Raw genomic sequence first — 14,681 nt, forward strand, 5'->3', positions numbered from 1 at the left:
GTCAAATTCTGACAGGTGAGAGAAATAATACAATTATAAATATTAAAAATGCATTATCTTAAAAAATACAAAGCGAAAAAAATTTAAAAAAATACCAATGGCTCTATTTTTCAGAGATCTACAATTAGAGACCATTTTGTAATATTTGGATAAATTTTTTTTAGCTATTTACAATTTTCTATAATTTTGCTTATTTTATATGAAATATGTCCACTTTTCACTTTAAAAAAAATAAATATTATTTTTGTACATTTAATTTAGTTAATGCTAAAAACGCTAATTATGTATTTATAAATTAATTTTTTTATCAATTAGTAATGAATATTTAATATTATTAAAACGTAAATAATAAAAATATTATATAATGGTGATGGGGTGATGAGAGAGAAAAGTAGTTGGGTGGGATAAAAAAGTAGTTGAGTAAGTAAAAGTAGTTGGGATGATTGAAAAATGGTTCATGGTTAAGGAGATGAGTGGGGAAAGATTGTGGGATGCTATTTTTTAGAGAGAGAAAGTTAGAAAGAGAGTGAGATGATTGAGTTTTTCACTCATGAATAATGGTGCTCTTACAACTTACACCCACACCCTGTTCCTCCATCGTCCTCAATTGCACCTCTTCATTTTCTCTCTCCTCAATTGCACAATGTCAACTACTTTGAGTTCTTGATCTCACCTTTTCGAAAATCTCAAGCATTTTAGCCAAGTAAACTCATTTTACAGCGCGCGATCTTACACAGAAAGATGGCTTTCATGGCTGTCCTCGAATCAGATCTGCGCGCACTCTCTGCCGAAGCTCGCCGCCGTTATCCCGCTGTTAAAGATGGCGCCGAACACGCTATCATCAAGGTTTTTATTTATTATTGAAATTTCTATTTTCGCCACATCATTTTCATTGTTTTTTTTTTTTAAATTTCTGTTTAAATTTGATCCTATTTGAATTTTTTTGGTAATGTTGTTCTTCAATTTGGATTCCTCTATGATAATCGGTTGTTGCGTAGTTTAAATCATACTTTTAGTTTGTTACTAAGTAAAGATGCTAACGAAAATGAATTGAATTTTGTAACTTTATCTGGAATCAAGTGAAAGATGCGGTGGCGTGCGGTTTTTGAGACTGGAGAGTGAGTTTATGTGTAGTGTGTGTTTGATTTTTGATTCGGATTCGATATTTTATGAATGCCAGTCTTAGGGAATGCTGCTCTATGCTTATATAGTTCATTGGTTTGTAATTGCTGACCAATTTTGATAATACTGATTAATTGTTGCAATATAAAGTTGTCAACTCATAATTTTGAGGTTCTTATTGTAGTTGGATCAATTTAAGCGATAAGGTTTAGTTATTCGATGGTTAGTGTGGTAAATGAATATAAGCTGAGTGGAGCATTTATCAGATACTCTTGTATTGGCAGAAGTAGTGTTTTCGCATAGATATTATGTTCATGATTGATCAATAGATATATAATTCCAACCTTAAATGACTGAATGATAAATTGGTCACATGGTTGTTCAATAAAATTTATAAAATTTTTCAAGGTTGCCCTACCCAAGAGAGTGAAAAAATTTACTAAGATGAAGAGATTGAGTTGCAGTTATATGACCAAGTAAAGTTGCAGTGTCCTTTGTATCAATTTCAACATTGAGCCACGTTGTATATGAGGAAGGATTAGCTTGCTTAAATTTGGTGGCTTCTAATTTATGAGGTACTAGAGGCTTGATTGAGGTAGGAGACAGCATTATTGTTTGGATTATTTTGGTTGTGATGTTTTATCGTAAAGAGGTACTTTTTTTACACTCGATTCTGCATCTATAGGATGCGGTGGAGAAGTGAGATGGAGCTTAGTTAAGGCTCAAGGAAAGTGCATTTTGGTTAAATGTAAACCTAATATGATTGGGATTGAAATATTGTGAAGCGGTTCTTTTTTTTTTTTTTCTTTTTCTGTTCTATTTCTACACTCTGAGTTCAATCTCTGAGGGTCCTTGAGTTACTCACCGTACCTGTTATTATATCCCAGACTATCTTACTGGAAAACTGACAGAGAGGTCTAAGGTCTTAGTGTCGCATATTTAAATGTCCAATGTCCATGCTATCTGATTTGGGTACTTCCTTTTGCCCACTCGATCTAAACCTAAAAGGTTGCATTTCTTCTAATCTACTCTAATTGACGGGGGCTTGTGTGGGAGATCTTGTAGCTTTAGCTTTGGCTTGAGTGTCCATGTGGCTTTAAATCTAGAGAAGATTGGACTTGACTTCCTGTGTGACAACAACAAAATGGAGAAGGATTTTCTTCGGTTGAAGTGGGATGATGTGTGTTGCGTGTAGTGTGGTCACAGGTTATTTTTATTTTTTTTTTTTAATTTGAGCATCTAGACCGAGTAGCTTTGGAGATCTATGAGTCTTTAAGTCCTGAGTTTCAAGGCATAGCCACTGTTGCGGTAACGATTACGGTGATGCGGGAACAGGGATGATCGCTGAATATCGGCTTAAACCATGAAATATCCCTAAAACCCGCCTAAAATGCGGTTTTGTTTACACCTTTACGATGCGGGTAATATCGGTTTGGTAGATTTAAAAACCTTTACGACACGGGCGATACGATACGATGTGGCCTTGTTTTGACACCATGTTTCAAGGTCAAATTCGGATGACAGTATTAATATGGCTTGACATGTAATGCAAATATGAACCTTTGAAAGCCTTATCTCTCATATCTGTTTAGGATTACCTTGCTTAAGCAGACTGTTGCTGTTGAAGTGTATAAAGTGACTTCTTGTAATGGTACCTGGCTTCCATGACTAGCTATTAGCTAATCGTGACTTGGAAGAAGAATCTATTCTGAAAGAGCTAATCGTTTGAGGAGGCTGCATGATAAGAGAGCTTTTTTCCTGCTTATATTTTGCTACTTTCTCAAAGGGAATTCCTGTGTCGAATTTCGTTTTAGTGATACTTGGAAGAAATTTTCTCTTTCTGAAATCCTTTGCATCTTTTACTGTTTTTTTTTTTCTGAAGAGAAAAATATAAAATTTGCAATATCTTAAGAAGAGGAAGAGAATATTGATCATGTCTTACACTTTGTTTGGATAACAATCATGGAGGGAAAGGTAGGGGAGGCAGAGGCGAATCCAAGATTTTATATTTGGGTGGTCCTGATCAAACTATCGAAGAACATAATAGGTATGATAAAGAAATAGAACAATAATTTCATGACACATGTATAGACAATGAGAACTGAGTTTTCAGTTTGACGATAGCTAAAACTTGTGGAGGTGGTTGTTGTGGGGTGGTTGTGGGAGTGAGGTGGGTGGTCAATGGGGTTTCCCTTACCCTTGTTTCTAAGTGGAGGGGGGATGGGGAATCAAAGTAGAGGGATTTGGAGTAATGGATGGGGGGAAAGGGAAGAGCAAAACCCTGTAACCAAACAACTTTTTTAAGGGAATGGAATCCATGTTTTCCCTTTTCCTTTCTTGTAAACATGTGGAATAGTGAGCTTGGAAATATGATAAAACATGTCGAAGAAAAATAAAAAGAAAAAGGGTTTGAACTTGGAAATGATAGATAGAAAACAGGAAAATAAAAAGAAAGAGAACAAGGAAAACTAAATGTGACTTCAACATGAATTGGACCCCGACCAGTGGTATAAATGCATGACAACGCAAGGTACAGTAACCGCTGGAGCAATTGCTCTTTGATGAAATGAAGGCAGAGAATTTGCTTATATACGTGGCTTTGCATTTCACGCAAACAGCAGAAATATTAATTTTTAAATTTTGGGGGGCAGGCCCCCTAGGACTTTTCATGGATCCGCCCCTAAAGGGTGGGAAGCAAAAGGATGTGGAGGGAAGTTAATTTGGTTTACTAAGAGAGGAAGGCAAATGAATCCTTGCAATTCTTGGTTTTCCCTTCCCTCATACTGTACCCAAACAAGGAAAATTGAGTCCCCCCACTTTCCCTACAAAATCCCCTATCCAAACAAACTATCACTAATTTGTCCTTGGTAGTTGGTATTTGCATCTTCGATACTTGTTCTTCAGTTTGTTTGGGAAGGGTTGCCTCATACAACCAAAGATATTCTTGTAACATGGACAAAAAGGATGAAGAAAGGTTAAATTCTTGACTCGTAGTTGATAATTATAGTTGATGGTGTTTGTTTTAAGATATAAATCAACAACCTTTTGGGGATAGAGCTTGGTTGTGTCAATGGTAATATTTTTTCTGGAACCTATTGTATAGCTGGAGCAAAGTTTTATAAACCCAGTGACTCTGAATTTGGCTTTCGCTCTCCTTTTATATGTAAAGATTTCGTAAGTACATTTTTTGGTTTTCCTTTTGATATATAAATCTATTATTTATCTCTCCTGCCCACAAATTACCGTTCTTCCTTCACACAAAGAAAGCCTAGAACTCTTGGTATCAAGAAGAGTATGAGAGCTTTATTAGTCCAGAGCTTCATTATGGTTCATGCTAGAACAGATAGATTATGGAAGGGCATTATTCATGTTTTCTTAAGGGTTTGATGTTATTGGTAATGAATTTGAATAGAATGAGCCAATGAGGACATGCCATTTTTACAAAATGTTAGGAATTTGGTGATTTCATCGTCTAACATGTAAGATAACTTGTTATAAAGTACAATGGTATTTCCTGCCGTCCAAATAGGGCCAAACTCATTTCTATCTCTATCTTCCCAATAAATCGTGGAGGAAGGTTGATACCCTGTGAAGTTGGCAGAATCACAACCTTTTTCTTTGTCTATTCATTGCATTTTTGTTTTCATTTTTTCTAGCCATGTTTTTCTTTAAAATTAGATAGACTCTCTGGATATTAATAAAAATAGTTAATCAATTAATCCCTCAAACTGTGGTCTATTGTGATAGCATCATGCGTAGTGGAATTTGGAGCATGTCATGGAGAATTACACGCGAATTATATTAGCCTCATATCAGAATTTTCTGTTTATAGAGCCTAGATGGTTTCATTATTATGCTTTTTTGTTGTTTGTACACTTCTCTTCAAGTGTTGTTATGTTAATATATGTGATAGTCTTTATTTGGCTTTGAGAGCTTAAATTAGTTATCTTCCCGTATAAGACTAATCCTCTTGCTTGGGCTATTGCTGTGAAACTGAGGACCCATATTATTATGCCTTTTTTCTTTTCCATGTATCATCTTATTGATCAAGTTCTTATGAGAGTAATTAAAATTTAATACTCTACTTTAACTATTCTAAATCATCTTGTTTTGGAATTAAAATGCAGCTACGGTCATTGTCAAGTCCAAGTGAAATTGCTCATAATGAGGATATTTTGCGGATCTTTTTGATGGCTTGTGAGGTTAGAACTGTGAAGTTGAGTGTTATTGGACTTTCATGCCTCCAGAAGCTAATATCTCATGATGCTGTTGCTCCCTCAGCACTGAAGGAGATACTATTTACCTTGAAAGAGGTAAGCGGTACTTTATTGCTTTTTGGCGTCCCCTTCGAAGTTGATTTTAAACATATTAAGTAATAGAAGATGGTATAGTGATTATTACGTAATAGATTGTTTACCATGTGTTGGGATTTGAAGTTGTGGTTTGCCATGCTTATTTCTGCTTTGAGGTTGATGTTTGATTGTATTTACCCCTAGCCCTTGTTTTGTGTATAGCTGACATCCTGTTGGGGCCTTTCTTATGCATTTTTCTACCCCCTCCATATCAATTTGAATGTCCATAACTCTGACTTGCACCTGATAGAACTTGTCAAATTGAGGAGGAGGTTCCTTCCTGAAAGTGAATCACATGTGTCTGCTAGAGGCCAATCTCTGTTGAATTTAAGTAATAAGAAATTTGTCAAACAATAATTACATCATCTTTTGCTAAGGCTTCTTTTTCTGCATTACGCGTTGCAAATATTGATTGGTTTTGTAAATGTTGAAGTATGTCTGGTTTTTTATGGTTGTCACAGTTTGTTGCTGTCACCCATTGGTAATTCCCAGGCTGCCTCATTATTGTGCACCTCAATGTTTCTTATTATTATGACTGTTAATTTACTGCAGCATGCTGAAATGACTGATGAGACAGTACAGCTGAAGACCCTCCAGACCATATTAATCATATTCCAGTCTCACATGCATCCAGAAGATGAGGTGATCTTTCATCATTTCTGGTTCATTTCAATTTTTTTTGTAGATAATTTTGTCCGGAAGCACCTAATACTTGTTTATTTGCTCTTCCTAGGATAGTACGGCTCAAGCTCTTGGGATTTGTCTCCGGCTATTAGAAAGTAATCGTTCATCGGATAGTGTACAGAAGTAAGATATTTCTATTTGTTAGCTATTTCCCATCTTTCCAATTACTAATATAAATTTCCAATTTGTGTTTCCTGATCAACTTATATTCCACATCATGAATCTCATTATTAATTTCCAGTACTGCAGCAGCTACTTTTAGACAAGCCGTGGCCTTGGTTTTTGACCATGTGGTCCATGCAGAGTCACTACCTTCAGGAAAATACAGTTCTGGAGGTCAAATCTTTCGAACAAGCTCTGTTACCGGGGATGTTAGCCGCAGCATCCGTCGTTCAGAGTACGTATCATTCTGCTGGCAACTTTACCGTTCTGAAAGTGGCATTTTGTCCTGATCATCTGATTTGATGAATTTCCCGCACGAGTTCTGTATATTTGGGCAAGCTGATAGTCTTTTCCCTGACATACTACTTACTAGTGATGTTGCTCTGTTATTATCTGGATATTATTTCTTTGTATTAGCATCTCACTCACAGGGGTATTGACAGCGAATATGATACTGTAGCTGGAGTAACACCTGTGACAAGGGAAAGCCTTACGAAAGCTGGAACAGTTGGGCTTCGTTTGCTTGAGGATCTGACGGCTCTTGCAGCAGGTGGATCTGTATGTGCTGGTTTGAAACTTGAAGTTCCTTTAAATTATTCCTATCATAACGGAACCTTAGTTCAGCTCAGTTTAGTGGAAGATGAAGATGTCTTTGCTGTCATTTAATTCAAGTGCTCTCATTTAAGAATTCTGGGCTATAGTTTCCTTTGCTTATAATAATGGATCGATACTGCGTTTCAGGCGACTTGGTTACGTATCAGTTCTGTTCAACGATCCTTTGCTCTTGACATACTCGAGTAAGGAATTATCCCTTTCTTTCGCTCTAATGTGTTCTTTCGTATTTATTAGGTTTATATTTTGGTTTACATGATAAGGAGAAAGATCCTACTGGACAAACAACTGTCGTAATTAACCAATTCAGCTATTAATAGGTCAGACCCTTTTGGGTTTAGGAGGGAGGAGGATAAGGCGAAATTCCCAATCCCAAAAAGGCCCTAATTGGGTTTGAATGTTTGATCCCATGACCTTCAGGTCATAGGAGGCATCCCTTATACTACTTGGTACGTATGACTTAAATATTACAACCATGGGGACATTGAATTCTAAAAGATTCATGGTCTTGGTGCATTGCACCCTAGTAAGTGTGTCTGATGAAGATAAATGCGAAGATGTAAGAATTATGGGTGATAGTTATGCCTTTTGAACTCTAGCACGTACTGTTTGATGCTAAATTGAATGCGCCATCTAATTATGAGAATGAAAAGATATGAAATTGATGCTGCACTACATAACCATGAAATTTAGCATGTGCCAACTATAATGATTACAATATCTCCACCACATTATTGTCTTTACAGGTGTCAGGTGATAAATGAACTCCCTTGATTTTGTAGAATAAAAAACTCCATGATGGCATGAGGGATTGAGCTTTTTGTCACTAGCCCTCCTTTCTATTTGGGCGGCACCCCCTTGGTTCTTTCACATCTAATTCTATATGTACTTATCATAAAAGAGAAAATGTTAATTATTATAGTATCATTCAAGTTAACATTAAAGAATAATTACTGCAATACAGGTGGATATTTGCGTCATTGCAGTCAACCACACATGAGCCATAATATACTTTTTTGACCTCATCAATATTTTCTTTAAGCTTTTGCACACTAAGCTTTTGCTCACTGCTCACTGCCACTGTGCACTGCGCGCACAACTCTGTGCAACTGGGCGCCCCACACCTTGCCCGCACACCGCACAGTGCTGAGTAACCTTTTCTAGAATAGAATGTGTTCACTAAAAAAAAAGAAGAAATGAAAGCACAGATATGATTGCGGTAACGGTCACAGTGATGCGGGAACGGGATGATGCGGTTGTCGTACCGCCAAATATCGGCTTAAACCATGAGATATCCCTAGAGCCCGCTTAAAATGCGGTTGTTTACACCTTTACAATGCGGGTAGTATCGGTTCAGTAGATCTGAAAACCATTACGACACGGGGTATACGATACGATGCGGCCTTGTTCTAACACCATGGGACAGGGTTTTCTATGACAGAAATCAAGAATGACAAGTTTGCTAGCAGCATTACAGAGTGTCTGAAGAGTATCCTTGAAAGATCACCATAGAGTTCTGGTAGAGTGACACAACACTACTCTATATTCTCTATCCCACGAATTCTAAGAACAACTCCCTCCGTTTCCAATTAGACTTCCCATTTCTTTCGGGATCAAGTATTGAGGAGAAGTTCTAGGTGGGCCTGAAGGTTGCATAAAATTGGAATAAAAAATTGCAGTTGGTACATTATTCATAAATTCTTTATTGAGGAGAGAGATTGTAAGTGGGTAAGTGAGTGGACCCATGATTGATTTATGGGAAATTGAGTAATATAATAAATAATAGAAGGTAAACAATATTTTAATGAGTGGACCCATGCCAAATAAGGAAATGGAAAATGTATTTGGGACATCCATAAATGGAAATATGGAAAATCTATTGGAGGACACAGGGAGTAATAGTTTATCTTTTCTGAAATCCTCTCATTCCTGTCTAGCCCACAAAACCCAAGGATTGGCCAAGGAAATTAATTGTTCCTCTTACTCCTAGCTAATATGGCATTATTGACTGGCAGATGTTGCAGAAAAGAGGGAGCGGCATTGTTGTTATGTGGTTTATATTCACAAAGAAAACAGCAAATGCCATTTGACAAACTCTGCCCAAAATATGATAAATCAAGAATTGCATTGAAACGGGTAAATGTGAGATGAATTGCATTTAGCGGAGGAGGTTGAGGGTGAACAATAGAAACTGAGACAGAAAGAAGTTTGACAGGCAATCGTGTTCCTGGTAAGAACGGGCCTGATGGAAGTACTAAGAGAAGGCATGGAGCTGAAGAGTGGTGGAAGCTAGGTAAACAACAGTAGAAAGGGATGAATTATTGGCCAACTAGAAGTAGACGGGGAAGAACTGTAGAGGCAGCAGTAGAAGAACTGTAGAGGCAGCAGTAGAAACATAAGGAAGCGGCCAAGGGTTTTTTTTTTTTTTTTTTCCTTCTCAAAGGATGATGGGTGGGAAGAATTGTTGGAGCCTGGAGGTTACAATTGCCATGGGGTTTCTGCCTCTTTTAGATGAATCTTAGGGGGGGGGGGGTAAAGCAGCTACTGAACGGTCTCAAGGGCAAATTTGGATTTGTTTGTGGAAGGTGAAAAGGAGCGGTGAAGAATGGAAGCTTGGATCGTGGATTAAGATTATATAAGGAAGGACGTGAAAGTTGGGGGGCAGGAGTCATAGTTACCGAAGGAGCTATCCCCTGAAACTTTCAGCTGATACTGGAGAGAATAGGTGATTAATTCCATTTTGTCATGTCCCTATACAACAATAGTACAATTAAGCATCTCCACACGCTCATGTAATGCAGGATCATCTTTAATTTTCCATTTAGATATTGACCTAGTAAAAATACAGTTACAACCATTATGATTTGAATCATTCAGTTTGACCTTTTTAATTGGGTGCTTTTGGGATTTGTGCAACTAGCATGACCAAATCTTCTGAGCTATTGCTGCCAAATCTGTTAATCTTTTGTGCAGGTTTGTTTTATCAAATTATGTGGCCGTTTTCAGAACACTGGTTCCATATGAGCAGGTAATTACGTGTCTCCATCAGACGCGCCTCCATGCAGTTGTGTTGGTAAATCTTACTTTGAGTCTATATCCTAAAAGGTGGGTTGAACGATGCAGGTCTTGCGCCATAAGATATGTTCTCTTTTGATGACTTCTCTTCGCACCAATGCCGAGGTAACACCCTGTTGTGTATGCTATTGTTGTAACCATGTAGTTTGAGAGTAATATCAAATTGTTCAATTTCATTATCTTTCTGCCAGCTTGAAGGAGAAGCAGGAGAGGCCTTCTTTCGCCGCTTGTTGTTGCGTTCAGTTGCTCACATTATCAGGCTATACAGTTCATTTCTTATCACTGAAACTGAGGTATATTAGTCGTTTCTACTACTTAATTATGGATGGAAGAGATGATTGATACTTATATATTAGTGCTTTATTACACCCATTAAGAATAGATAGCTTTAGAAATGGGGCACCTGTTTCTTTGTCATAAAAGAAAGTATAATTGTCTTGATCCAAAGTAGTCCTCGCAAATATTTCTCTTGCATATGTATTATGTATATGCTCTTTTTTTTTTTTTTTTTTTTTTTTTTTTTTTTTTGCAGTAGGTTGCATGTGATTAGGGCGGTCAATTGATCTGCATCTAGACTCTGATGGAGCAATTGCAAGTCCAATTGAGATCATGGCGACCAGCTCGCATGGCTATTCCTTAGGTGTTTTGGATGGACAACAAGTCCTCTAATCTTTTTGGGATAGATTTGTTTTTCCACTTTTGCATTTCTCTGGAATCAACTTCTTTGTTGTTATAGGGATCGGGTTAATATTATGATTAAATCGTTTTAAGAGACAAAATGACAACCCTTTCTGAGAACAATGACGAGTGGAAGAAGGTTACATTTTATATAAAGGGAGGATTTCTTTGGTTTTGATATGTGATAATTGAATCGTTTAGCTCATTACGTAGTTTTGCTACAGATTGAAGTGATTGCGATGATTTGTTTATGTTATGATGTCTCGAGGAGTAGAATGATCATATGATTTGGTGGAACTATGTTTTGTAATAACATGGTGAAAAAGAGGCGTGGTTTTGCTTTTATGACATCTTAAAACATGTTTATAGTGTAGATTAGAAGTAGTCATGGGTTGTCCTTGCCTTTCTGTGCCTTTTGAAAAGGGTGATTACCAGTATGCCACCTTGAATATTAATTTATGTTCTTTTAAATTAAGTTCCATCATCTATGATATCCTTTTTGGACCTTTTCCCTATGTCTTTATCAGTGTTCCTATACAGTGTATAAAACAGCGCACCTAGGTGGTGATGCACAAGACGTTTTGGGTCAAGCCTTTTTTTGGATTAGGCGAAGTGATTTTAAAGAGATGCACTTTGGGGGAAAACAAAAGTGCATTAAGGCGCACCTAAGGCCATTATTATTTTTTCTTTTGCATAAAATTTTATTAATCTTCCTTAGGCGCGCCTAAGGCGCTCCTAGGCGCACTAGTATCCTTATTGCCTCAATGCGCCTTGAGCTTTTCTTATGATTGTTCCTATATCACAATCTAGACAACAGCTAATGCAGTATAGTTAATGCGTTAACACAAATTTCCATCATCAACTTGCATGTTATAACCCATTGGACAAGAATTTGAGAAGGGTCTACCAACTATTGTGGTTTTCTGTTTAACATACGGTTGAAGTGATTTGATGATAGCTTTGCGTGTAGATGGCATATTGCTGTTTGACGAGAAAGGGATTCTCACTCCTCATCTGAAATCGTTGTCTAAAGAACTAGCTAAGGAGAGGGGTAGAATGGGTAATTTCGATTAAGGGTAGCTTGATGAAGAAGTAGAGAATTAGTTAGAGGAGAGATAGTGTAGCAAGAAGAAGCTATGGTGGTCGGACTTCGAGACCTATGTTTGACACAGATTTGTGTCCAAGTATCTGACTCGGCAATTTTGTGGAACGTTTTCATTTATTTTTGGCCCAAATGAAGTTTCTTACCCATGTTTGAGTGTAAGGATCTGACACGGGTATCTGAGGTGAATTAAGGGAAAGGGAATAACTTGTCTGTAGATTAAGGGGAATGTAGAGTAAAAGGGATTTGTGATGATTGTCTTGGTTGCTTAGTTGTGGGGGAGATTAAGCATCTCAAAAGCTTGAACCTATTTTTAAATTTTACAGGTTCTAATTTATTATTTCATAATCTTCTTCTTCTCCTGGTTTTCTTTAGCTCATAGTAGTTGGTATCACAGTGGTTCTGTCTAGGATTCTTAATGGAACCTAATAGTGAGCCAAAGTAGATTTAGTGGAACAGAAGGTTTCTAGATTCCAGGAGACTAAACTGAGATAACTCGCAGACTTCTGACTGGCCTTGCAGATCTCTTGAAATTTTGATCCCACAAGTTCGGGAAACTAGATTCCAGAAGTCCGGACAAGGCTAACATGTCAATTTAGTCGTTTGAGTACCTTTTTATCAGATTAGTATACAACCTCATTTAGAGGTAATCAGCATTACCTCGCCGGGCCCAAAAAAACCCGGATTTGGACAAAAAAAGGGCTTTGGGGCTTGGGCAGTACAAAACCAAACTTTATGGCTAAAATTTGGTCCGAGCGGGTTTTGGCGCAAAAAATGGCCTGATCATATCCCGACCCATGATCAGCATCCCACTTCTCACCCTTCTCGAAACATCAGGCGTGCTTCATTTGAGTAGCAGCTCCTTGTTGGAGAGAGTTGGTATTCCTCACAATAACTTAGCCATGAAAGAAAATTTAAGCAAATGGTCATGGAAGGATATTAGGTTTTGAGTAGACTAGGTGTAGAGGATAGTGGAGAGGGATAAGAATCAGAATTGTCCACAATAAGAGGAGAGTAGAGAGAGAGAAAATCATGAAGAAATTTTGAAGAAATAATTTTGATTTAGTTGTTTGTTGTGACTTGTGAGAGTGAATCAAGCCTCTCAAAACCTTGAACCTATATTTGAGGATTTTCTTCTTTAATGTTTGCTTTTGAATCAAGCCTTTAAAACTTTTGAAGTTAGGAAAGGGAAAAAAAGTGTTTCGTGTCACCTTTTGTCCCACTTTTTGTTTCACACTTGTATGCCACTTTATTTTATTGGTTAGTAATATCACTATGGCCCACCAATTTCTATTCAAATTTATACACATTATAATCAACTAATTAGAATAAGTGGCACAATAATGGCACACAAAATGTAGGACAGAGTGGGTTAGCCATAATTTTGCTTGACAAAGGCACCTACTATTTTAAACATTATCATAGGATCACTAACGAAAAGTGATTGTAGTTTATCTTTTGAAAGGCTCCGAACCCACATGGTTGAAATTCCTAGATCCGCCACTAGGCTAGTCTGATTCTTTTAAAGTCCTCTTTGTGAAGAGAACTGACCAAATTTTGATTTGGATTTTACTTTGCGAATCTCACAAGTCACAACTCACAACTCACAAGTGGTTTCCTCAGTGGCTAGGTGTAGAAAAGGTTATTTCTTTACTGTTTCCATTTTTCTCTTAGTTTTGCTTATATCTCTCTGGTTTTAACACGAAGATAAACAAACTGAATCTTACAATCTTTCAGTTGTTTCCTCCCTACTCCCTGTGGTCCCTAGCTAATACAATCTTTATGAAAATTGTTTTCTTTGACTTTCATGGATACAACAATAGTACTTTTATATACTTATCCCATGCGCTTTTGAAATTTTCGCAGGTTTTTTTGAGTATGCTAGTTAGGGTCACAACTCTTGATCTTCCGTTGTGGCACCACATTCTTGTTCTTGAAATTCTGAGGGTATGTCAGATAAGTTTTCCTGTTTCTGCAGTGTTTCTTTGTTAACTTGATGTGGTGTCTTTGTGTATAATATGTGTGCAATATGGCAGGGCTTTTGCGTTGAAGTGAGAACAATGCGAGTTCTTTTCCAGACTTTTGATATGTAAGCATTAGCACCATTCTTTTGTCTTATATGTTCAAATGTAGTGATTGGGTTTTCATATTTTACTTGCTTTAAGGACCATTCTTGACACATAATTTATGATAGGGTTTTCATACTTGCTTACATTTCCTCCTACTTGACACATAATACCATGCTTGACATTAGTAGCTTGATTTGGATTTTCTTGGTAATAGTTTTATCTTTATATCCTTTATATATACTATCTCCATATTTTTTTAGTTGTATGCAAAGACCACACATCTGTTGATCCATGTTAATATCTTTCATTATGTATAAGTAAAATCAATAAAAGTTGATGTTATAATAATTTTATGCAACAAGACAAATTTAACAAGATTCCATATGAATATGTTTTTCCTTATGGATTAATAGAAGTAGGTCAAAGTGGAATATGTGAATAGTGTCAAAAGTCCATGTGGTAGAGCCAAAGGAAAACATAGGAAGTGTATTTAATAAGTGCAGGGAAATATATTAGAAACAAAAGACAGCAAAAGAGTTTCACCTTCCCACAAAGGAGTGACGGGCACAAAAACAGCAAATCCTTTACTGAATTTCCTTTTCTTAGGAACGTCTTCCCTGTGATTCCCTGTTATTGATCCCAGTCTGAAACAGAGTTTTCTGGTCTTCAAGACCATCTACAATGCTTCCTTGTGGAGAAACCTTACTGCTGCCTACAGTAGCAACAAGTCCTTCATGGCCATATTCAATCACAAAAAACTGAAAATAGCTTTCTGTGCCCAATTTTTATCAATTGTAAGAAGGATAAGTTGGAATGGTATTATTC

At 37.0% G+C, this 14,681-nt stretch overlaps 1 protein-coding gene across 7 annotated transcripts in view; it reads left to right on the forward strand.

The window, feature by feature from the left end:
• Positions 1-565: 565 nt before the first annotated feature.
• Positions 566-14,681, forward strand: part of LOC104890970 (uncharacterized) — a 33,908-nt gene continuing 19,792 nt past the window's right edge. For 3 of the 7 annotated variants that reach the window (XM_010676594.3, XM_010676595.3, XM_048643234.2), the window contains exons 1-12: positions 566-846; positions 5,250-5,435; positions 6,027-6,116; positions 6,208-6,281; positions 6,400-6,555; positions 6,764-6,878; positions 7,062-7,117; positions 9,906-9,960; positions 10,056-10,112; positions 10,199-10,300; positions 13,654-13,734; positions 13,824-13,876. In XM_010676594.3, the coding sequence (XP_010674896.2) occupies positions 742-846; positions 5,250-5,435; positions 6,027-6,116; positions 6,208-6,281; positions 6,400-6,555; positions 6,764-6,878; positions 7,062-7,117; positions 9,906-9,960; positions 10,056-10,112; positions 10,199-10,300; positions 13,654-13,734; positions 13,824-13,876 (1,130 nt within the window). In that variant the 5' untranslated portion in view covers positions 566-741. Of the gene's footprint in view, positions 847-5,249; positions 5,436-6,026; positions 6,117-6,207; positions 6,282-6,399; positions 6,556-6,763; positions 6,879-7,061; positions 7,118-9,223; positions 9,658-9,905; positions 9,961-10,055; positions 10,113-10,198; positions 10,301-13,653; positions 13,735-13,823; positions 13,877-14,681 lie in introns of those variants that run through there. The other 4 variants (XM_010676596.4, XM_010676597.3, XM_048643232.2 and 1 more) reach the window with 4 other exon arrangements.

The sequence above is a fragment of the Beta vulgaris genome, chromosome 4 (assembly GCF_026745355.1).
Source record: "Beta vulgaris subsp. vulgaris cultivar EL10 chromosome 4, EL10.2, whole genome shotgun sequence".
Lineage (NCBI taxonomy): Eukaryota > Viridiplantae > Streptophyta > Magnoliopsida > Caryophyllales > Amaranthaceae > Beta > Beta vulgaris.